Source organism: Ambystoma mexicanum, chromosome 12 (genome assembly GCF_040938575.1).
Source record: "Ambystoma mexicanum isolate Mex_15411 chromosome 12, UKY_AmexF1_1, whole genome shotgun sequence".
Lineage (NCBI taxonomy): Eukaryota > Metazoa > Chordata > Amphibia > Caudata > Ambystomatidae > Ambystoma > Ambystoma mexicanum.
Genome location: NC_090936.1, coordinates 897,589,964 through 897,614,926, shown reverse-complemented (window position 1 = coordinate 897,614,926; position 24,963 = coordinate 897,589,964). Strand labels below are relative to the sequence as shown.

The window sequence follows — 24,963 nt, the reverse complement described above, 5'->3', positions numbered from 1 at the left end:
GCTCTAAACAGCTTCTCTACTCTCGGGTTTACAGGTCTTGTCAAGTTTGGGTTGACAAGGGATGGTGCTATTCTGCGTTGAATAGATTTCAGGATGGGAATGGTCTGGGCTACTGTCTTCCTTTCCCCTATTAGTTCCTCCGCGAAGTCCCTCTCCTCTTGGACACCTTGTGTGTCTATGTGGAAGTGGTTAGCTGCCCGAGAGAGCAGTTCATTCAGGAGGGGCTGATTATCTATTGGGGAATCAGACACTGGGGCTTCCCTTTCGACTGGTGAGTCCATTCTGAAAATATCCGGGCTATTTTCTGGCTCATCCTCGTCTTCGTCTTCCCCGTAATAATCTGACACTGCGAGATCTTCTGGTGTCTCAAAATCCTGGCCCTCTATAAGGGAAGAGTCTCCTTGGCCTGTAGGGAAAAGGCAAGAATAGGGTTGGACTTCGAAGGGTTCTGAAGCCTTTACTGGTGTCTCGACCCGGGGCCTTTTATTTGAAAGGATAGGGTCCCTTGAACCTGAGGGAGAAGATTCCTGAGGGTTTAAAGCTAGTAGTTGGTCAGGGTGTCTTTCGAAGAAATTTGCTAAGGAGGACATCCTTGACATTACTCTGTCAATGTCCTCGCATGACCAGAGTTTTGAGCTTGGGGTGACCCTGCTGGAACTCTCTATGGACTGTCCCTGAGAAGACTTGGACGGGGAAGTCAGTTCTATAGTTGTGGGGGATTGCAAAGGTTGTTTCTTTTGTTGCTTACCCCCTTCCCCGTGGGTGGAAGTGTGTTTACCCTTTCCCTTATCTTTCGACGCCTGGCGTCGAGGATTGGCGGTGGAATCCCTGTGTTTCGAACTAGGCTTCGAAACTGGGCCCTCCTCCCTCCCAAGTGATGTACCCTTTCCCTGGGGTGCAGGCTGGGGATGGAAGTCGTGTTCGTCTCCGGACGAGTGATCTTCCGTGATGTTAATGGGCGAGGCACTATGTGCAAGTGTGGAGGCTTGCCTGACGTCGTGCGGCGACCTCGACCGGGACCGCCCAGAGGACGTCCTTTCGGACCGCTCCTTTTGTGCCTCTTTCCGAGGTTTCGACGACGTCGAATCTCGGGTGGGTTTTTTGTGTTTAGCGTGTGTATGTGTAACGCTCTTGTCGCCGGGGGACTTCCCCATAGTCGCCGGGACGGACGACCTTCCGAGGCCGGGGACGTGCGTTATGCTGTCTTTCGACGCCTTGGTGCCCTCGCCGTCCGAAAGTCCGGCGTCGCTGCCGTCGCTGAAGGTACCCTCCGCCTCCATAGCTGCTAGCTTGGCGTGGTGGGCCCAACGCTTGGTGGAGCGGTCCTTAAGAGTTTTTGTCTTAAACCTGCTACAGGCCCTGCAACCCGCCTCGGGGTGGTCTCTGGGCAGGCAAAGGTTGCACGTAGCGTGCTTATCTACCCAAGGGTATTTTTTATTACACTTGGGGCAAAACTGAAAGGGCGTACCCTCCATACGCGCCTGTGGGCAGCGGGCAAGTGTGTGTAGGTAAGAAGGTGTTTCTAACCGAGTGTGGAAGTGTACCACCCCCCACTCTCCCTACTGTAGGGCCGAGGCCAGCGGCCCAGGCCCGAGCCGAGGCGGAAGCCTCAAGGCCCAATCCGTCGGGTTTCGACGTTGATCTCCTCCCCGGTTCGGCGTCGAGATGCTGGTCGACGTAGGGGTGAGAAAATGGGGCAAATTAGAATAGTTTTAAGTGTAAATATGGCAAAGCCAGGGAACTCCGATGAAGTGCTTCCGACCAGAATGGCGGAAAAAAACAATCTGGGGATCCTAGACGCGTGAGGGATCATGGGTACAGTGGACGTCACACTAGGGATAGTATTACTGGCACGCCCTGTGTCGACGCCCTTTTTCGATTTTCGAAAAACAAACTGTAATACTCCGCAGCTTCCACTAGATGTCGGCCTATGCACAGCATGTGATCTAAGCAGATTCCACAAGCCTCAGAAATATATATATATCACTACCAGGGTCTTAACTGGTGTATCGTGTGCAATTCTGGAAAGCACATTTTCAGGAGGATAGATGGTAGAGAGAGCACTGATGGGACACCAAAAATAATTACTGGTTTAAACCGCAATTTCAATAAGAAAAGGATCAAGCATCACATTGGTAGTTGGTGAAATAATGGAGAGGTTGGAGATAGCACAGAGGAATTCAATTCGTAATGGGAAAACAAGATGCAACCCAATGTTCACTACAACCAACTTCAGTTCAACCACAACACACTTTGCTTCAAAGGAATTAAGTATATACACAAATAGAAGTAAATTTTCCAAAAAACAATTATTCAATTTTTTATATAGATTTAATGTAAGGCATCTTGGTAGATAAATAATTTATGAACATATTTCAAAATCTTAAATCAGCTCACTTCTTTTATCAAATATCAAAGCACAATTTTTTGCCAAAGAGCAGTGTCACATTGTCTCTAGCTGTAACAGAAACTGCTTAATTTCCATACATGGCATGTTCATTTATTGAATTAGTTGTTTTTAAAGCTGCTGGGTCACTGCCTGTTCCGTTGTGAGATATCTGCGATACTGTGTCATTTTGGTATGCTGAATTGTGAGAACTTCTTTCAATAGTACTTTCTTTTGCACTTGCATCTAAATCAGTTGTGGTGTTGTGATGGTTATTCACTGCCAAGACTTCACACACTGTTTGTGGTAATTCCTTGAAAAAAGAAAAGGCCAGTGTGTGTTATAGCTTCAATACAGTTATGTTTGTGAACATTTTAATATTTTATGTATGCAAAGACTATGACAATTTTATAAACTCAAAATCAACACCTTATTACAAAATAGATAAAGGTGACGTATATTCCAATTAGAAATGACCTTTCATTTTGGGAAGTTAAATGGAGCATGGTTTTAATAATCGTGGATCTAAGTATCAATCCATAACACCCACAGTAAATTATCGCTCTAGAAATCGTTCCTACGTCGGGTATGTAGACTGAATGATACGACACACTATATGAACTAATTCTTTTACAAATGCTTGTAAAATCCCTGTGAATCTGTATGAAGTGAATCCAGAAGGACTGTTCAGTCATTTCTCATTGAACATACCTCTGAAAAATGTCCAGGCATTGGAAGCAACCACAAGACAGAAATATGGGCATGTTGGGTTCTATATAGTTATGGCATTAGACTAAGTATTTTTGTTGATAATGCTGGGATCGTTGATAAAAAGTAACCAGTGTATAACTGACACATTGGACTGATCAACTAATATTGTCATTGCCAATACAAAGTTACTATTGGTTAGATATTTGTAGAGGAGATATTTAATACAATATTTGATTGTTGTAATACCAATATTTCTTTACAGCCTTCTAATGAAATATGAGCATTGGTAGCAAAGTTTAATTGTGTTGTATCATTTTAGGCTCTGAATTTTGTTAGGATGGTGATCCGATTTACATCGTTTCTTTACACTTTTTTGAGTTGCATGTGATACTTTGTGTCCGTGATATGTGATAGGTGTCTGATTTTAAGGAATTAATCAATTGAAGTTATATAGTATTTAAATGTGTACATTTTCAATGCAGTGTTTTAATAAACTGCTGTAATCAAATCATTTCATATAGTTAATTCAGTCTACATATCAGACATAGTACCAATTTCTGGAGCAATTTGTGGCTGTGGGTATGATGGACTAATACTTCACAATTTTGTATTTTTGTTGATTACATGTGTACCAGCGGTGTACTGTCGTATTAGGCTGGTTGTTCCCCCTTTGTTCATTTTGAGTTTAATAATCATGGAACATGTTGGTGAGTTATGTTGCATTTAATTTATAGAGCGCCCACTACCATGGTTTTTGCATTTAGTGTGGTTGGTAGGTAGGAAACCACCATTCTTTTTTTCTGGTATTCAATAGCCTAATATTTTATAACAAATTATAACAAATTACTACGGTGCACACACATTACACATTTTCTAATGGATATACATTTCCGCATTACATGCTTGATAAAACTGGTACTAAGAAACAGTACATCTTGATATTGCATAAATGCCCAGTAAGGTTGCAAACTGCAAAAGAACAAATTACTTACCACTGATAATGATATTTTGACTGGATGTTCCTCCCACGTATTCCTCATCTTTGATAATCTCCTTCCAGCGTCAGCTGCTTAAGAAAATGTTTCTCTGTAGAGGGCGCTGTGCATCGTTAACTCAAAGTCCCTTGACGGACTGGCCTCTCTCAAGTAGGACGTCACCAACAATACATATAGAACGCACTGCACCCGTTACTTCAGTTCTAGTTTTTCCCCCTCCTCACAGAGCACAAGAATTCATGAGGTCAAAACAACAAGACGGTAAAGAGAGGAAGGTTAATATACAGAAATTCTACTGACGGGTAGGATGCGTGGGGCGATGAGGAATATGCAGGAGGAACATCTAGACTGTGATCTTCTAATGGATTGTGTCGTCCCACGTATGGCTCATCTTTGATAAACTCCCAAAGCAGTATGTACAGGAGGGGTTTACTTGTCATTAATGCTGTGAGGTACAGCCTTTTAAAATCCTGCTTCATGTCCCGGCAGTTATGTTTTGAAAATGTAGGCAGAGAGGACCAAGTGGCAGCAGCACAAATGTCCTGTACTGGTACCCCTCTCTGTAAAGCCGATGAAGTGACCACACCCCTAGTAGAATGCACCCATAGGCCTACAGGAACATCTTTAGCCTCTAAATTATAGCCTTCTGAATTGCAAAGAATAATCCAGTGGAACATGGTTTGCTTGGTCACAACCAGTCCTAGCTTGTGACCCGTGTAACCCACAAACAATTTGCTGTCTTGCCTAAGGTTTGCCATCCTAGAGATGCAAAAACTCAAGGCTCTCCTAGGGTCAAGACGATGCATACTTTCCCTCCTCCTTAGATCGAAGAGGTGGAGGATAAAGAGTAGGAAGGAAAGATTTTTGAGTAATATGGAACTCCAATACTACCTTTAGAAGAAAGGTGGGACGGACTCTCAAAACAACCTTTTCCTTGAAAAAGGTGGTAGAAATCAGTTTACACGAAAGAGCCTGAAGTTCACTGACTACACGTCAATGTAATAGCTGTGAGAAAAACGGTTTTGAGGGTTAACATCCTTAGAGGACATGAATGTAGCAACTCAAAAAGAGCACACATGAGGTACTTGAGTACTAGGTTCAAATCCCAAACGGGTACAATAAAAGGACCTGGAGGGAACACATTAGTGACCCCATTTCAGAATTGGACAATAGAGATCTTGAAAAAGGATCCCTGCTCTGGCGGGTGCTTAAGAATGGATACCGCCACCGGGTATCCTTTCACAGTGCCAACCTGAAGTCCCTAGGCGTAAAGGTTGAGAGTCCTGATCTCTGGATGAAGAATGCAACCTCCCGCTTGTGCGAGAAGGTCCTCTTTTTGGGGAAGACGAATCAGAGGGCAGATATACATGTCCAGAAGGTCAGGGTACCACGTCCTCCTGGCCCAATCCAGAGCAATGTGAACGTTAACAGATCTACTGGAGGGGTTCTGCAAAGGGTGAAGATCTCTTCAAGGTCTTCCTGAGCTAGTTCCCTCTCGTGTGTGGTCTGCCTGCTCAGAGCATCTGCCGCCGTGTTCTCCTCTCTGGCTAGGTGTAAAGCCAATAAAGAGATTCGTTCTTGAATTGCCCAGAACTACGGCTGCATTACTTCTCTGCACAGTGGTACTGACCCTACACCTCCTCTCTTGATAGAGGTAGTACATGGCCACTAAGTTGTCTGCCATTATGAAGACATTATTTCCCCGCACAGACGGCAGAAAAGCCATGAGCGCTACTCTGATTGCCCTGAGCGCCAAAAGGTTGACGTGTAGTTTGGACTTCGGTGGAGCCCAACGACCGCTGCTGGTTCCCCAACCCGTGAGGGAGGCGTCTTTAACTACCATTATCTCTGTCCATGGTTGCCAGAAAGGTTCCCCTTTCAGAATGTTCTCCTCGCAGGGCCACCAAAGGAAATCCTGCATGACATTGCTCTGGATCTGAAGAGGGCATGTCATTCTACCAGAGAACTGAGACCACAGTGATCTGAAAAGACCTGCTGCCACTACCACCATCAACTTTGTAAAAAAAAACAGGCGTAAGTGAGCCTGAATGGCAGAACCCAAAACCGATAGTGAGAACTGCCAATGGTGAACCTCAGGTACTTCCTGTGCTTGTGATGAATAGACACATGAAAGTAAGTCTCCTGAAGGTCTGATGATACCATCCAATCCTGGAGCTGGAAAGCCTGAAGGATCTGACAAAGAGTAACCATTTTGAACTTGTCCTTCCTGAGGAACTTGTTCAAGTATCTCAAGCCCAAAATGGGTCTCAATCCTCCCTTGTTTTTTAGGGATTAAAGAGTAGGGGAGTAACACCCCTGGATCCTCTCTGCTACAGGTACCGGCTCTATGGCACCTTTCTCCAGCAGGCTGGAGACCTCCTGCAGAAGGAACAAATCCGGAACCCTAAGGGGATGGTTCCCTGGTGGATGATCTGGAGGCCTTTTTAAGAAAGGGAGGCAGTAACCTTGGGCTATTGTTTGCAAAGACCAAGCATCGGAAGTAATGCCTTGCCATTCTTCCAAATGCTGACTGAGCCTGCCCCCCACAACAGTCCTGTGGGCTAAGGCCTCAGAGAGGTTTTGGGGCAGTTGTGGAAGTGGCTGATGGCAAAGAAGCTGTTGCTTGGGCGGCCTTCGTACCACGACCTCATCCACCTTTCCTAACCTCTTGCCTATAACAGCGAAAGTTACAGGCCCTCCCACCTTGGAAGTGCTGTCTGCCTGTTGCGGATGCCATATTGCTGCGCTAATGGACTTAGCTGCCGCTTTAGATGTCTGAAGCTTTTCCACACTCATCTGTGGAACCCATGGTGCTCAGCAATGGACACGGACACAAATGTTCAAGTTTCAAAATCTTTATTAACAAAAAAGGGATGGGATTGTTACTGCCTAACTGGCCCTATCTCTATAATGGGAGTGATCTCAACCATTAAATTAAAGTCAATCAAAATAATACCGATGTCTGTGTCAGAAACTAAACTTGCCCTCACTTTTCTATAACAATAATGTGTATGGAATTGGACTAAATAAAAAAGGGGTGAATCAAAAGAAATGTCAAGGTGGCGCTACAGTGGCCCTGCAGCTCTCTTGTCTTGGTCTCACCGCTGGTAGGGGAGCTGTCCTACAGCTCCTTTCCCCAAGCTTAGGATACTCAGGATTTAACAAAGTTCTGTAGACTTAAACAGGTTACCAACGGTTTTTCAAAGGTTCTTCAAATTCAGTAGTTCCAAAATAAGTTACTTCAGGTTACTAAGAGCTTGCTCCCTCCTGAAGCCCACCTTCTTACCTTCTTTCAGGAAACTCACAATTCACAGGTGACAACTTAATGGGGTCACAAGACTGTGCCCCCAGCACTCTATTTCAGTTCACAAACTGTATATATCTTGCAATTTGCCCTCGCCTTGAACTATTCACCATTCCTTTTCCAATTTCTGGGAATGTCTCTGTTCTTCTAGTGCCTTTCACAGCATATCGACCCTCACACAGCTCCCTTGCACTTTTGGAGAGCTGGTGTCAGTTTTCACAGTTCCTTTTTTTAAACAACTTGCAAATGTGTACTTTACTTTTCTTCCTTCTTTCTCTCTCTCGTGCCTCTTACAGATTTATTTTCATGGAATTTTGAATCTTGCTGTCATTCACACCGCAGGTCACAGAATGCCGTTCATCTTGGGCATTTCCATGTTCTGGATCTTTACACTTGCTGGTTCCCCAAACAGCAAGTCCCTGAATGCCTTTCACCTTCACTAACCTTTATGCTTCCCTCGGCCGTTCCAGTCATAGGGCACATGCTTACCGGGTTCCTCTCTGTCAGGTCACGAGACTCACCCGGCTAACGCAGCGCTGGTGGCCAGTTCTTTGGGACTGGAGGTCGAGGTCAGGGTCTTTCCACCTGCCCCTCAGACTCCTGGGCTTCCTTTCACATGCCCATGGGAAACAAGCTTTGCAATGGACATAGTCAGCAGGCTGCAGTCTGCCTTCTCTGGCCCTTGGGAGACATGGCTCATAAGCTGCGCTTCAACTCCTCACAGGCACTGGGCCAGCGCCTCACCCTTGCGTTCTCCTCCAGACTCTCTGCACAGCTTCTTCTGCTCCCTCCTGCTTCTGGGCTCTCCAGGTCCTCTCTGCTGTTCCAGCTAGCTCAAAATGCTGTTTCTGGCTGCTGTTTTTATACTACCAGGTAGAGTTAAGTGAAGTCAGGTGTGTCTGGTTGTGCTTAATTGCCTGACCCTGCCTGGCTTTATTAGTGGGACAACCTAATGGTGGGTGGTAGTAGTCTTTCCTCTGCTTCGTAAAGTCTTTATCTCCACTGCTCTCAGTTGCCTCTTCTTCTTCCCAGTGTTTATTGGAAATGGGGGACCTGAGATGGAGCAGGACTTAACATATCCCATTAAAGTCTGGGGAATATCGGTTCCATGGGAAAAGGGAAATGGGGAATACTGTGCCTCTGTTTCTCCTAAGGGGTTCTCACCCCTCCCCCTAAGTCTCCTCTTCCCAGGTGAACCTCCCTCCAATACCCGTCCCAGGGTCAGGATCTGAAAGTGCTGGCCTTTCCCTGGTCACCTGAGGGGAGGATTTTGGGGGAAAACAAGTGGGAACACCTTCAGGTTTCTCACATACCAAAGAGATGAGACCCATCAAAGAGCATGTTCAATAACCGGGACTGAACATCAGGTGCAAAGCCAGATTTCCACAGCCAAGCAAAATCTGCCCCATCACTCTACTAGATGCCATGGCCCTGGTGACACTGTCGGCAGAATCTGGTCCAGATTACAAAGACTAAACATGGCTTCTTTGCCACCTTTGACAATATTCTGGAACCCTTCTCTTTCCTCCACTTGGGGCATGTGTTAAGCGGCATTGGCTATGATGTTCCATAGCGTATAGGTAAATCTTGCTAGTGCACACGTAGTGTCGATAGATTTCGACGCCATGCTATTGGAAGAGAAGACTCTCTTAGCTTTAATGTCAAATCTCTTATTGTCTCTGTCCGGTGGTGTAGTTGGATAGGTGGCAGCCATGGATGTAGAAGTGGCAGCCTGCACTACCAAGCTTTCGGGAGTGGGATGCTTGGATGGAAAATCCGGGCCTACATTAGAAGGCTTATATTTTCTTTTTATTTTTTTTTATTTTAAAATGTTTACAACAAAAGTAAAACAGTCCCCCAAAACACCCCTCGCCCCGTCTGCCAGAGGTACTCCCTTTAGATCTATTCCATGCCTTTCCCGCATTGCTCTCAAAATATGTCCATAATCAGTATACTCTGCGGACACCATTGCTTCATATAGTCCTACTGAAGGTAAGTCAACACACCATCCCAGTCTTGTTTGAAGGCGGCTTGTTCTCCCTGGAGAGAATATGAGGCCCATTCCATCGATAAAAAGTTCCATATCTTTCAAAGCCAATCCTGAGCTGTTGGTCTAAGTGCTTTTTTCCACCTTTGTGCCACCACTAGCCACGCCGATATGAGCAGGACCATAAAACTGTGTTTCTGCCTTTTTGTGTAGGTCTTAACTTTAAGGTCCCAAAGGCCACATAACCACAACTCCATTACTATGGAACTCAAATCCTGAAATTTTCTCTCCAAATGAGCCTTAACGTCACCCCAGAACGGTTGCAAAATTGGACAGTCCTAACATGTATGTCTCCAATCCCCCTTGACCTTGCAACCCTTGCACAAAAAATTGAGGAAGTCGGATACATAGTGTTAAGATGCTCAGGAGTGTAATGCCATTGGTACATCCCTTTATACCACATTTCCCTTATCTGAATGGACCCGGTTAACTTTGGTATGATCCCCCAAAGGTGTTCCCATTGTTCTCTTGACGTGATCTTACCTAATGATGTGTCCCACCTTTTTAGGAATTTCCATTGTACCTGGGTTGTATTGTTATTTAAAAATCTACCTAGTATCGAAATCAGTTTTCTCAAACCCATATTCGTCGTAATGTATGTTTCAAAGGACGTCGCAGGGCCGCAGTTCTAATGCCCAAACATGATAGCCAATATTTCAGTTGGATAGATCACATTCTATCCTCTGTTATGCCAATATTACATTTAGAATCCTCAAATGTTCTAATAGTTTGAGCTTAAAACATATCTCTTATTTTCTCACAGCACGCTTCCTTCCACTTTGTGAAAGCTTCTCATTCTATGCCTGGAGGGGATTCGAGGTTGTAAAACATTGGCAGGAATGAAGACGGGCTTGGAGAAAGGGCCCTTCTCGTTCATTGCCGAGTCCCACATTTCTATCACTAAGCTCACTATCTTGCTAATTCGTACATTAGGTGGTCAATGTTTCCCCCGCTACTGCACTTTCCTGTCTTGCCCACACCTTCTGTCCATCCTCTGCAAGCCATTCCCTTATTACTATCAATAGTGCCACCATATAGTACCTGTAAAAGTGTGGAAGTGTCTGCCCTCCCTTCTGTCTTGGAGCATCAGAGTGCTCATCGCTATCCCGGGGGGTTTGTTTTGCCATATATATGATGAAATAAGTTGTGTAAGGGATTTAAAGAAAGTTTTCGGTACATGAAGAGGGAGTGCCTGAAAGTAATACAATATTCTGGGAAGGAGCTCCATTTTTATTACAGTTATCCACCCTAGCCAAGAGACCACAAGGGGGTTCCATCTCTGCAAGTCTTTTTTTAACCTGTATAAGCACTGGTGGATATTTTGCCCTATATGTTTGATCTAATGAATTTGTCCACACAACTCCTAAGTAGGAAATACCCTTCTCTGCCACTGTCAGCTGAGAGGGAGCTCTCAAGAACCACAAATCAACAAGGTCGACCGATAAGTTGAATTTTTTAGATTTCTGCCTATTAATTTTTAGACCTGAAACCACACCGAATTCCTCTAGTTCCAACCACAGTGACGGTATTGACTTTTCTGCATGGACTACTGCTATTAGCATATCGTCTGTGAATGCCATCGCCTTATGCTCTTTCCCAGCCATGTACCTTTTAATTCTTGGCCTCAAGCCCAGGGACCGCATCTCTCCAGCACTGAAATCCCTCCACCGGCTCCCGTGGCTGGAAGGATCAAATTCAAGACCCTCTGCATTGTCAACAAGGCCTTCTGCAGCCTGGCACCTACTTACCTTTAACGTTGCCTTCCTAAATACTGTCCCTCCCAATCCCTCCACTCATCTACCTCCAACCTTCTGCGAGTGAGCAGATTCTCCAAGCAGAGATTTGGAGGGAGATCTCTTTCCTCAGCAGGTGCCTCCCTCTGGAACAGCCTCCCTGCCACCCTACGTCTTGAGCCTGATATTATTAAGTTCCTGGAGACGCCTCAAGACCTTCCTCTTCTCCTCTTCCTTCTCTCTCACCCTGGTAACCTAGCTCTATGCTCTTAACTGTCTCTCTCCTTTCCATACAGCTCACTGACTGGCCGCCTGGTGTACCCCACAGTCTCACAGGTCCCAGGCACCCCTGCCAGTCCTTCTTCACTTGCCTGAGGGCCCTGCACCCCACCCACTCCCCGCACTTGCAATAAATCCTGAGTGCTTCTCTCTCTGCACTTCCTCAGTCTCTATCGATTGGGTGCACTTGGTCCCCCACCCCTCCCTTGTCCTGCTTGCACTTGCACTACAGCTCTGCCGCAGATTGTTCTGTCCTTCCTTGTCTCACCACTTAATGTGCACTTGAAAAAACTGCAGAATTGCCATCAGGCCTATTTGTTGTATCTTAAACTGTTAAATGTACCATATTCACTTAATCTGCCTGTGCAGACCGTCATCGCTTCAGAAATTCAAGGGCTCTGAGCAACTGTTGTTTTTTCCCTGTGTTCCCACCATCCTTGGGCGCTTTGAAACACTTGGCTGTTTATAGGCGCTTTATAAATAAACAATGCAATAGCATACCAATCGGATCCAAATCCCGAATCCTAGCTAGCAGAGGTCCCAAATAGATAGCATATAAAAGAGGGGACAGGGGGCATCCTTGTTTCATACCCTGGGTCACGGCTATCTTACTAGACAGAGATCCATGAATTGCCAATCGAATTGGAGGAGCCTGGTAATTAGCTCAGACCATGCGCAGAAATCCTAATCCAAACCCTATATTTTCCATAGTTTTAAATAATAGTGACCACTCGACTATCAAATGCTTTTTTTTGCATCTAGCAAGATCAATAGAGCCGGTGTCTTTGTAATGCCATTTTTTTCTATCAGATGACAAACCGTACAGATATTATCAGTAGTCTGTCTCCTAGGTATAAACCTTGATGGTGTGGCCCTATAAGTGTAGGCAAGAGATCCATCAATCCATTTGCCAGTATTTTGGTATACATTTTGGTGTCCGTATTTATCAGCGCTATAGGCCTGTACGACCCCAGGAGTGTTGGGTCTTTACCTAATTTTGGAAGAACAATCATCCTGCTCTCACTCATTGTATCCTTGATCTTACTCTTTTGTCTAAATGAGTTACATACATTTGTTAGTCGTGGAGTTAATGTGTCTAGACATTTTTTATTAAAAAAAAAATCACTGGGTATCCATCCGGCCACCGTACCTTCTTTCTCTGAAGCGTCGAATAACCTTCCTCACATCCTCCTCCTGTATATCCTCTTATAATCTCTATCTTTCTCCCTGGATGATTCGTGGAAAAGGGACCTTATTCAAATGTTTTTCTTGTATCTCCCTCTCTGGGTTGTCAGATGTATACAGAGACCCATAATAATCCTGGAATATGCCCATGATGGTTTCATTAGTCATCGCCACCCCTGCGTCGTTCTTTTTTAACTTCAAGCTTGTGCAGGTAGGAGTTTCCCCCTTTAATTGTCTAGCTAACAACATATCTGCATTGTTTGCTTTTATATAGTAATATTGCCTCGTAAACAATAGTGCTTTTTCGGCTTGCTTTGTTTGAAAAACCTCCAAGTGACCCTGCACATGTTTCAATGCCATTTGCAAAGTCCTTTTAGGGCCCTTCTCCATATCCACCTGTATCTCACTTTATTAAATAGTTCCGCCTCCTGGGATCTTCTTTGCTTATACCTTACCGCTTTTATCACAACGAGATTCCCTCGCATTACTGCATTGAAGGCATCCCAGACCACTTCCTGGGCCATTCCCTGGGTCTCATTCTCAGAAAAATATGTTTACATTTTGTCCTTTAATGTTTGCACCAAACCGGATCTTGTATTATGTCTGTTGGAAATGTCCACCTCCTGAGGTCCCCCGCTATGTTCCCTATTGCTAACTGCATTAATAGTGGCGCATGATCTGGTAGGGAGCTAACTCCCAGTTCCATCTGTTTGACCCTCCCCAACAACCATGTGGATTCTCCTATATAATCTAGTGTGGCCTGGGATAAGTGTACATGGGAGTAAAATGTGTATCCCTCGTCTTGTCCTTTTATCTCTCGCCATGTATCATGCAAACCTAGTGTAGTGATTTTTTGCTTCTGTGCTTTAGATGGCACCTTCATATACTGTGTAGCTCCAGGGCTCCTATCTATCTGGGGGGCCCAGGCCAAATTAAAATCTCCTGCTTATATTATGTCCCCTTTAGTGGATCCCTCCAGTTGTGAAAGCACCCCTCTTAGGAATCTGTCTTGTCCAGTGTTGGGAGCATATACATTTGCCAAAGTGTAAGTTTGGGGCCCAAGTGTTATGTTAATAAAAAACGGATCTACCTCCCACGTCCATCCTAGCGTCCAAGACCTGTACCGTTAATCTATCGCTTATCACAATTAGCACCCCTGCAGTTTTGTCTACAGCATTAGCCTGATATGCATTGGAGTAACCTTTAAGCCTGAGCTTACCTTTATCCATTTTTCAAATATGAGTCTCTTGCAACATTAGGATATCAGGTTTCTCCCTTTCACATAACTCTCAAATATTTTCTTCTTAACCTGTGTTCATGCCTCTCCCGTTATAATACAAGACTTTAACTATTGCCATTCCAGTTTACTACTACACGTGTCACATTATGCTACACATAAACAGCTCTTCCATCTCGCACCGCTGGCAGATCCCTCCCCTTCCTCCTACCACTGCCCCTACATGAATTTCTATAAACCAATCCCCCACTGTAACGACCCTCTACCCCCTCCCTCACTATTCCCCCAACCCTAACCTTCCCTGAGGAGAGCCAAAGTTCCTAGGACTGCCCGGATGAAATGTCTGTCGCCTCTGACCCTCAAAATAACCCTGAGTCATGTTGTGGGGAGTCCTAAACCCCACTCTAGGATTCCAACCCTCCTGCCACCATGCCAAAGCCCCCAAGGGCCACTTTCTTACTTGATACTTGTGTAACCTCAATCCTTAAACGTCTAAATTTTCACTGCCGGGGCAACTGGTATTCCAAATAGTAAAATCATTTTGGCTGTTCTTTGTTTGGGAGCCCTGCATTCATTTTCGGGAGGGGTGTGTGTTCACAGCTTTCCCTTCCCATTGCCCTTGGTCTTCGCCATCTTCCATCCCCAAGGTTTCCTCTCCCGTCTGTCCAGTCGATCAGATGATCCAATGCTGTCCTGACCACCAATATCATCATCCTGTATTTGCAGGATATGCTGTCCCTCCTCACAGGTCGTCATGTTGTGCTGCCTGCCCTCGCATGTGAAGATCAGTCTGAATGGAAACGTTCATTTATATTGAATCTGTTTTTGGGCCAAGCGTCTTACCACTGGGCCCATGGCCCTTCTGTATTGAAGGGTTGTCTGGACCAAATCTTGGTATAACTGGACTTTGCTGCCATTAACCTTAATCAGGCCTGAAGTTCGCGCTGCCTTTAGTATGGATTCTTTTTGGCCGAATGAAGTAATTGCCTTCAGCACATCTTTAGGCTGTGTGCTTCGGTCTGGTCTTCTTGGGCCAACTCTTTGTAGTCGATCTAATTGGACCGTCTCATCTTTGTCCCCTGAGAGAAGGGTTCCATGTGTTAATATCCCTGCAAAAATATCGCCATACAAAAATATCGCCATATTTGTGCCAAGTTATTAAGCCATGGAACCTGCGGGGGACACCCCCGCAACTCCTGCATTATTGTTAAAGGAGTGGTGGACACCCCGCAAGCCCCCCGCTCGCAAAAACGCCCAAAATTATCCCCCCCAAAAATATCACCTATGGCCGTTCCAGACAACCATATATACGGCGATATTTATGGTGGGGATAATATGTAGTGATACGGAGAGTAGGGGTCCCCAAATAGATAGCTGTAGCTGCCAAGACTTTATCCTCAATGGATTCCGATACGTTTTCATTGTTTTGATTTGATTCCTCCACTATATCCTGTAGTGCTCTCTCAGTAGTATCAACCTTTTCTTTCAATTTCGCCACATCAGACTTCAACTCCTGCTTGGATTGTCTCATTTCAGCTTTCAATTGGGGAAATTGGGATTGGACAGTTATCATGAATTTATCCTGAAATTCTTTGAAGCACTGTTGCAGATCTTCTTGTACATTGCCATGGGCACTACTCCTGGACTCAACTTCAATAGTATGTCCTGTTCCTCCTCGCCTCTTGCCACCTGGGTGGCAAGAGGCGAGGAGGAACCTCCATCCCCCACAGTGATGCTGCTATCCTTTCTTTTTGTTGGGGGTTTCTGGCGCCGTTGCTGCTTTCCCCTTACTTTTGGACATTGGGAATATTTATGTGTTCTCAGGCTATGTATTTCCTGATGTTCACCGCATCCAAGAACTGGAAAATTGCACTCTTCTATCTTCCCTTTTTCACTGTTTACTAATGTTCCTATGTGCGCTAATGGGTGGAGATCTGGGGGTAACTAGGCCCTCCTGGCCAGTCTCCTTCCAATGCCGGGGCTACAAGTGCAGGGGATTGTACTTTGCCTCTTCCTCCACTTTTCTTAACTACATTCCCCTTCCTTGCCTTCAATGTTAATTGTTCTCTGCTTCGTGGGGTGCCGCCTCAGTCCCCTTTAGAGGGCCTCCAAAACGTATAGCTGCTCCATCATCTCACGCTCAAATTCTTCCGGTGACCTCCCCAGATGGGTGGGATACCCGAGTCTATGGAGCGAATCAGACCGGTGGCAAGCAACACCTCCTCCTTTTCCTTAAATATGGTGGCCCCCTAGGAGCATGAGGGGGCCCAGTGTTTAAGCTTCCCTCACCTTTACTTCCCGCATATAAGACAGTCCGCATCATCAACAACCCAGCATTGCTGCTCCGGCACATTCATTTTCTACTCCCCGGCTGCCATTTCGCTTCAGGTGCTCCGCCGGTATCTAGCCCGCCACGTCTGTCCTCTTCTAAAGCCCTGTCCTGCAGGGGGTGTCCTGCGTGATACACGCACCTTTTGCTCCCTTGGCTCTTGCCGCCTCATGTTGGCCCACCTATTCCAGTGGCTCCGGGACCTGTCTTTCAGCGTGGATCGCTTCTAACCTTCTCTTGACCTTCCGCTCCGGCCCCTCCCGTCACGGTCTCCTCCTTCAGGTCTTGATGCTCTAAGTGAGTACTGCCACTATTCCAGTGTCCCTGTTGTCATTCTGGACACACGTATCTTCTTAATCATGCTTATAGAGCAGTCCAGTAGGGACGAGGCTGCTAACGCACGTCCGTCCCTCCTGGCCGCCATCTTGGAATCGACTTACATTTTCTAGTGAGAATTTTTTTTGTTAACTACGGGGTACGTATCCGGAGTTTCCCAGTTTGCCATTACCTTTTTTTTGTGAAGCAGAGTGAAATGGTAACACAGGATCCTTCTGAGGACCCTTGTCTAAAATGTCAGTAACATCATCCTGCTGAAAAGCTGCAGCAGGCCTTCCCCCATCCCAGATATTCTGGAGTCCTCAGGAATGAGAGCCTCTGCAACATTTAGGCTCCCATATTCAATTCCGAATGGAGAGGTATCCTGATCAGATGACTAAAGGCCTGATTCACATGGCGTTTTCCAAAGGGATTGCACCATTATAAAATGCTTCTGTGAATCAGGGCCTAATTGTCCTCAAAGATAGATGACATGGACTTGAAGTCTCTTTTTTGGTAAAGGTTAAAAAACATTCACAGGTTCCGTCCATTGCTTCCAAAGGACTCAACCCTTACTCGGAGACACAGAAGAATGAGGTTTAGGCCTCTCCTCGACTCAAGGTGTCGAATGCACGTTTAGAGCCTGAGATCGAGGGCACGCGAGAGGTAACCTTTGAAGTATTTTCGGCCATAAGAGGCGCAATGGGGTCATGGTACTTTTTCGGTTTCTCAGAAGGTGCCAAAGGCGCCTTCTCAAAGATTTTTAACATTCAAAGCCGAAAAGTCTCCCACTGGACCTTAGAGGCTGACTTACCTGGACATGCTATCTTGTGCACGGGAGAGGATTCAGAAGACATCGAGCTGGACCTTTGATGTCTTTTCTTGGCCTTCTTATGAGAAGCCGAAGATGACGAGTGATGGGAACCACGGCAAGAGCACAAGCGCTTCTTTGGTGCACTTTCTTGGTGGTGAAACCCCCCTCAAGAACTCCTTTCGTTGGAAGACCTCCTTTCGAAGGAGTCGTCAATGGGGATTTATACAGAGGCCTACCCATAGTGAGGATTCCCCTCCCTCTCTTTAAGTGCCTTTCCTGTCAGGGACTGCAGTCCTACGTCTTGTGGTGGAGCCCGAGACACCCAAGACAAACACGGTGTGGATCTGTAATGGACATCTTTGCCCCCCCAGTCTCTGCATATCTTGAATCCAGTTTTAGGAGTTGACATTATTGAGTTTAACCATCGGAAACGACGAAAGCACACTGTATCCGAAGCAAACTGTGCAATGGAAGAACCGAACTGTAGTAACGGCGCAGTGCGTGCTATTTGTATTGTTGGTGACGTCATGCTCGAGAGCGGACGGCAGTTGTCAAGGAACAATGAGTCCGCCCTCTGCAGAGAACATTCTTCCAAAGCAGCTGACGCAGGACGGAGATTATCAAAGATGAGGAAAAGGTGGAAGGACACAATCCATTCCAATAGGTGGTTCCGGTATGGTGGCTGCTACGTTACGTCTTGTAATTAGTTGGCCTATGACTGACCACATTGTTAATATAAGGTAGTGGAGTAGAAAGAAGACACCAGGCCTATGAAAGTTTACATTTTTTCTAAGGACTACAATGACGGAAAAAACGATACAGAGGAAGGTACAACAAGCTCTACTCTGACAAATCTTTGTTATTCTAGCTCCAAAGTAGTAGTGCAAAAAAGCCATACTTTATGCCCCACTTTATCATATAAACAATCCCTTGAGTGCTCTTCTAAAGACAGTGACCGACCCATTGATGTTACAGTCTGTGATTAAACAGGTGTTCTGTCGAGTGTCACTTTCCTGCATATGTTAAGTGGGAATCAAATGCATGTTCAGTCTACGTCTGCTTAATTTGGTTATACATCTTTGGACATTTCTCAATTTTCTAATATCTCGTTCATGCATGATGCCTTTTATGATGCCATGATGCCGGTCATAGTGGCAATATCACAATTTTATAAAGCCCTTCATGCCAGATTCCTCCAATTTCTAAACACTGTCATATTAAATGTTAATATTACCCAATTTAATGGTACTCAACTTTATCAACCTGCCACGATTCAAATCTGTGAAGTGCAGCTTGGCTTCATGTCAGAGGCAAATGTTTAACCCCCCTGAACTTTCCCTAGAGCTTATCCCCATACCCAGACTCCCAACAATGAGACCTATGTTACCCCTGCAACCGAGGTCCAGAATTCGCCCAATGTGCATACATGCCTCTTTACTCCTCTGAGAGACAGAAACAAGCGAGAACATATGCAGGTGTAGATATCAGTCTGCTGTCCTCACACGTGAGACCCTTGTATTGCACTTCCTTGCTTGCTCTCTAATCCTGGAGGAGTCGGCAGTGCTGCTTGTAAATGGCAGCCTCTGTGTATTGGTGGTCCTGGTGTTGGCAGAAGCTGGGTGCTTCATGTGCTGTTGCATAGGTCTCTGGGATCTGCTAGTGTGTATTTGGGTTGGGATTAATACAGCAGTAGGGCGATGCGGGGAGGGCGTTTGGCTGTGTGCATTTCTCAGCATGTTATGCTGGGCTTATACAAGTCTGTCCCATATGAGGAGTGGCTATGAAAGGTGATGCAGCGTCTGTGGAGCAGATGGAAGATGGGGTATATGTGATGAATCCTATGGAGTCCTCACAAAAACCCTACCTTATGTTTCCTCCCAGGTGGCCAGGGAAAGGCAGACGCTTCCTGATCCTAACTCTGGGGGTGGTGTTAGCCAGGAGGAACACTTGGGAGGCGAAGGGCCCCAGGCAAATAAGAGGACTTCGGGGGGATAAGATGCAATATTTGGCTTCCTCAAGGAAGGCAATATCTGTAATGCCGGAATATGTAATGGCATGCTGTCAGAGAGAGTTTTTATTTTCCTAAACTGACTGTCGGAATATAGATCAAAATAACCACAGTTATGTCCTGAAAGTCAGAAAAACCCTCTTAAAATCACTGACGTTTATAAACATAAAAGCCCCTATGAGTCCCAGAGAATTAAGGAAGAAGTCTTTAAAATGTTACCAATTTAATTCCTGAAAAAACATACTCTTCTGGAAAGTAAAATAATGCTTGGAATACTCATAGTACTTTGGTGAATAGGTACAAGATAACATGTGAACGTGATAATGATAATTTCACTAAAAAAGCTGAATTCTATATTATGGACTACAAGTTCCATACATCCCTACGTGCTGGGATGAAGAAGACTGCAGAGGCACAGGACTGCGGGTCGCAGTCAATTAAGAATAATGACCCACACCTGTGGAGGACTGGGAGGCATAAAAAGCCCCCTCAGGTGTAGGCCATAGGAGGGAGCAGCAGTAGAAGGTGGGGTAATTTTTCTACCTCCACGTGTCAGCACCAAAAGCAGAAGTCATGTGGGAGCAGAGATGCTGAGACCACAATGGCGTATGAGGTTGATGCCGGTCCGGAGAGGGTCCCGATTGCTCCAGACCGTAGTGGCAGTGCTGGTGCAGTGGGAAGCGTCGGGAGAGAAGACTCTACATCTGAGTAATGCAGCTGCAGAGGATGCGCAGTGGAAAGCGCACCTTTTGGTGATGTTCCCCCTAGTTGGACAGGCACCGGTGGCAGGCGAGCACAGACGTGTTGTGGGAGCAAGGAGAGCCCTGCTGGTGATGGACGTGAGCCGCGGAGGACTGTGAATAAGAGATTCACGGACCACGTGGGAAAAGTGAAGCAGATAACCTGGAAACAGCGAGGCGAACGGACGCGCACGCCACACCCAGTGAGTTCACTGTTAGATAGTGGCCCCGGAGTGCTCCATATCCGCCCAATAGCCAAGTGCAGGGGCCTCAACTGTAGTAAAGTGATAATTGAAGTAAAACAAGTGAAGAAGAACCCTTTTGAATACCAAACTGACAGAAAACAGGTTAATTATTCCATTAACAACCCAGCTGATTTAAAAGGGCACATATGGCAAACTAAGTATCTGATTACTATATCTGAAGCCTATGATTGTGACATTGTGGGGCCTAAAAAGAGCCAGAAATGAAAAGGGGCAATATCTATACAAGAAAAGATAAACCCTCATTGCCAAAGCCAAAAGAGAAATATACCAAAGCAATTAAGAAAGAACCATAATTACGACGACAAAAGAAGACAGTTGGTGTTTTCAATGTTGATACAAATTGTTGCCCAGGAGGTCCTAAGAGAGAACGACTTAAACCAACATTGCAAAAGCCAAAAAAGTGTGAAATTTAAACAGAAACCTTATCAGAGGTTGGTTAGTGGAAAAGGCGAAGAAACAAGAGTGGCAGGAAGGCTGCCCTTCTGAGGGAGGACGTTCAGAGGGAGTGGAGCATAACCTCCAAAGAATGTTACAATCACATGGGTGTAACAAACAGCATCAGAGTGGCTCTTATTTTCCTTGAGGTGGTGCTTATATTTGAGGTTGCGGAGCAAAAGACATTGCTAAGTTGTTTTGTTTGAGTTCAAACTTTACCACTGAAGTACTGACAAGTAGTAGTTAACTCTGACCTGGCAGGAGAGTACTCTTGACCGTACGTTTCCATATCACAGTTTTATTTACATTAATGACGTCCCAAACGTCTTTGCGCAAGACGTCATCACGTTCTCCCCATACGCCGGTGTGTTCAGCGACCATATCTGCAGCGATCCCTTCTGCAGACGCTGCATATACACAAGGGGATTTACCTATGTAAGAAATGCAGATAGGTAAGCCATGTCAGGCGGTTCTCATCCACTACTACAAGTATTTGGCCTACCTTGTTCATACTGCGTGGTTAAGTTATTAGATGTCTATTCTCTGTTTTTTTCACAGTTTAATGTTTTCCTTAGCAGACTATTTACTGGGAGCACCATTAGCACTTTCCATTTACAGCACTAACATTGGGGTAAGCACTCCCTATTTTTATTATTTGACCTACCTTTTCCATATTGGATTGTACATTTATTAGATGCATGTTCTCCGTTTTCACAGATGAACATTATCCTTAGATGATTTACTGGGAGCACCATTAGCACTTTACATTTGCAGAGCTAACATTGGAGTAAGCACTCACAATTTTATTTATTATTCCTATGAAATGTCCTCTCAGTTCTAAGAGGCAGTATTTTTGTATGATATACCATTTAATGTTTACAGAGGGAAGACAGACATCTTTCCATCTCTCACATGATCATCTTGATTTTTTGGAAGATTCTTTTACACTTTGAGGAAACGAGGTAAGTTGTAACCTTGAGCATTCTTCTAGCCCCATTACAATACGGGTAACATTTTAAGGAATATTACATCTATGTTCCACTGTAGGGTATCTTATTGGAACAAGAATATTGATTACTCTGGACAACTAAATAGAACTCTGAGTCCCCGAGTCCCCCTCATGATTGATATCTCCTAAGGTACACCCTTTTAAGCAATAGTAGAACATTGTGGACAGATGGAAGGATTGCGCTGAGACAATATGTCTCATTATTTGGTAAATGTAATGATGCCTCTGATTTTTGTCTTGTAAATAAAATTTACCTATGACCAGTGTGAGTTCACTGGTGACATTATGACATACGTTTGAATGCCAGTTATGCTTACGATTCTCTTAGAGACTTTCTGTAAAATCTATTAAGAGACATGTCTTTTTATTGGATTACTATTGTACAAGTCACAGTGATTGGAAATTGGTTCAACATTGGAGAAATTAATTACCTTTATTGATCATACTTTAAATCAATCATTACTTGAAGACCCCTGATGAAGAGAGATTATCTCGAAACGCGTTGGGTCACCTTTTTCTTTTGAATAAAAGTTTTTAAGAAAAACGAATTGTGAAACTTAAGTCTGGTGTATGTACACAAACCAGTTCTCTCTCGAAATAATCATACATTATTGCAAATTTCATACAAATGTATCTTGAAGTGTTTGGCTTTCTTATGAGCTAGTGATAGATTGCAGGGGATGGCAGTCCCCTAACTTATGATATGGGGAACTTTATTTGTTGCAGGAGAGTACACCAGGTCAGAGATTGTTGTAGTAGTTGGATCTGTTCTGGCAGACGTACACCAGAGCAGAGAGCTTTGTCTTAATAAGTCTGGCAGGTGAGTGGACCAGGTGGAAGCCTTTGAAGTACTGTGGTGTGGTTAAAAGTCTTGAAGAAGTTGAAGAACCAGTAAAGTGTTTGGTTGACTAATGCAGAATCATCCTGTTAGGCAGAATCCTATGCAGTGTCCTTAGGGACCACTACACACCATTAAGACCACAGGTGGTAATACAAGTTTTACCTTTGGTACAAGCCTGTACTACTATGTCAGAGTGGTAGCAGTAGCGGAGAAGCCAGGTTTATCTCAAGAGTATATGAGCAGTAGCAGAGATTACACAAATGGACCACAATTACTGTGACTCAAGCAAACATTGACTCAAGGTTTCAGGTAAAAAATATAAGTACATATTTTTGAACCATTCGTTATAAACACAACACTTCTATTAAACTCAAATCAAAATGACACGTTAAATATACCACAACTAACCAATTCACTTTGTACAATAAGTCTCAAGGTAATTACCCTGTGTTTGAATGAACCGGTGTTATGAACAAAACACGTTACCATGAATACGATTGCGATCACTTTTTGACAGTTCGGTCTACTAAATAAACGCGTATCCGTGACATGAAATGCTACCGGGGCAAAAACACACTTAGCACCTGAGATACCCAGAGGGAGTTGGAGGCAAAAATCATAGGCAAAATTTTGGTTAGGCAGGCAGAATCAAGAAACACTTAGAGACAGGAGTTCAAAAAGGGCCGGAGCCAGGGTCGAAAGACACCGGGGCCTGTTGCTGAACATCACACAGTCAGACAGTTCACGATTCAACGCAGCCAAACGTACTTAGATATTCTCAATGTTCGGAAGCAAAAGTTATAATAAGGAGGGAAGACAAGGGCAAGCCTTCGAAAATGAAGAAAAGGGATTCACCCAGTTTCCTCAAGTAGAACACAGTACCTTGTTCCAATGGTGTAGCTGGTACACTGGCAGTTGTTCCTGTTGGTTTCCCGCAGACCCATGATTCCTGGAGCTTCGTTGTGAAGGAGGACGTCTGAAGGGGGTCTGCACCACACAGGGATGAAGCCGGCAGCAGCGACGAGGAATAAAAGGTGCGCTCCTTAAAAACAGTAGAGGCTCTTCAGGTGGCTATTCAGACCACTACAGCAGTGTGCAGCGATTTCGACCAAGAAAGAGGATCCTCTGGCTGTAGAAGGTGAGCTGGTTATCCCCACCAAGCTCAAGGGAAGAAAACTCCGGACTGGATCTTCTCTAATTTGTTGAAGGGAAGATAGCTCAGGACTGCAGCAGGGCTTCACCGGGACGGGGGATTTGCAGCAGCCGTCGTTCTCTCCGCTTCTCTTCGGTTCCTTGTAGTTCCAGTGGCGACTCTCTGACTTCTAGCCCAAGAGACCTGCCTTTATTGCGAAAAACCCCCATTCACACAGCCTGGCTGTCAATCACCCAGCAGATGGTTTGTCCAGCCCGGAAAACTACCCTGGCCAATCATGACAAAGTGTGACTTGGGTTTCCTAGGATACCCTGTGCAGGGGGTGACAACACCCCTCCTTCACATTCAGCACACCTAGACACCCAGGCGCCTTGAGGAGGGCTTCTGAGCAGAAGCCTGCCAAAAGACAGTGAACAAAGAAGGCGAACCTAGTTTGCTGCGCAAAGTAAAACACAAGACGGACTTTACCAAAAAGAAATGGTGAATAAACCCAACCAGAGCTAAAAGAAAGACAATTTGGTCAAGCGGGTTTATGTTCAAGTCTAATATAATAGCCAAGAACAGTACCACGTTTATCTAATATTATCGCGGAAGAAAAGTTAGGGTAGATCCAACTGCCACCACCCAAGTCTAAATGTTAAAAGAGCGAAACAAGGCTCTAGGAGGTACAGATAAAAAGGGATACGAATTAACCCTTTCCAGTACTCCATGGAAGATGGGGTGTACTGGATCTGTGGTAGATTGACTAAGTAAAGTTAATGGTAACTTTACCCTTTTCTGGGGGACGGTAGTCGGCTCAGAAATGGAGTCGAGGGAAGTCTCAAAAACAACCCTGTGCCACGCCACTGAAGGTGCTGTGTGACACACAAAAAGAAGAGAGTCCACAATCACAAAAACAGGTAGAAACACATAGCAAAACACAGGTAAGAGAGGGGAAAAAGCTCTCACTCTTACCAAGTGGAAAAAAATAAACTCCAGAAGTCCAGCAAAGCTGCTGGGGGACTCACTAGGTGAGGGAAATTAGCCATAGATGAGAATTCTCCCTAACACATCCTGACAAATTAATAACATTGAAGCAAGTGTTCTGTGAACTGCTGCTTAAATCCTTAATATTTTCAAACACATTGTTTTGTGAACTGGTGCAGAAATATCCTGACAAAGACCTTTTTGTTGAAA

The 24,963-nt window shown here is 45.0% G+C and overlaps 1 protein-coding gene across 3 annotated transcripts in view; it reads right to left on the bottom strand.

Moving 5' to 3' along the window:
• Positions 1-2,309: 2,309 nt before the first annotated feature.
• The window catches only part of TBC1D15 (TBC1 domain family member 15), a 1,818,951-nt gene continuing 1,796,297 nt past the window's right edge, over positions 2,310-24,963 (bottom strand). For all 3 annotated transcript variants that reach the window (XM_069629387.1, XM_069629388.1, XM_069629389.1), the window contains one exon: positions 2,310-2,699. In XM_069629387.1, the coding sequence (XP_069485488.1) occupies positions 2,475-2,699 (225 nt within the window). In that variant the 3' untranslated portion in view covers positions 2,310-2,474. The remainder of the gene's footprint in view (positions 2,700-24,963) is intronic.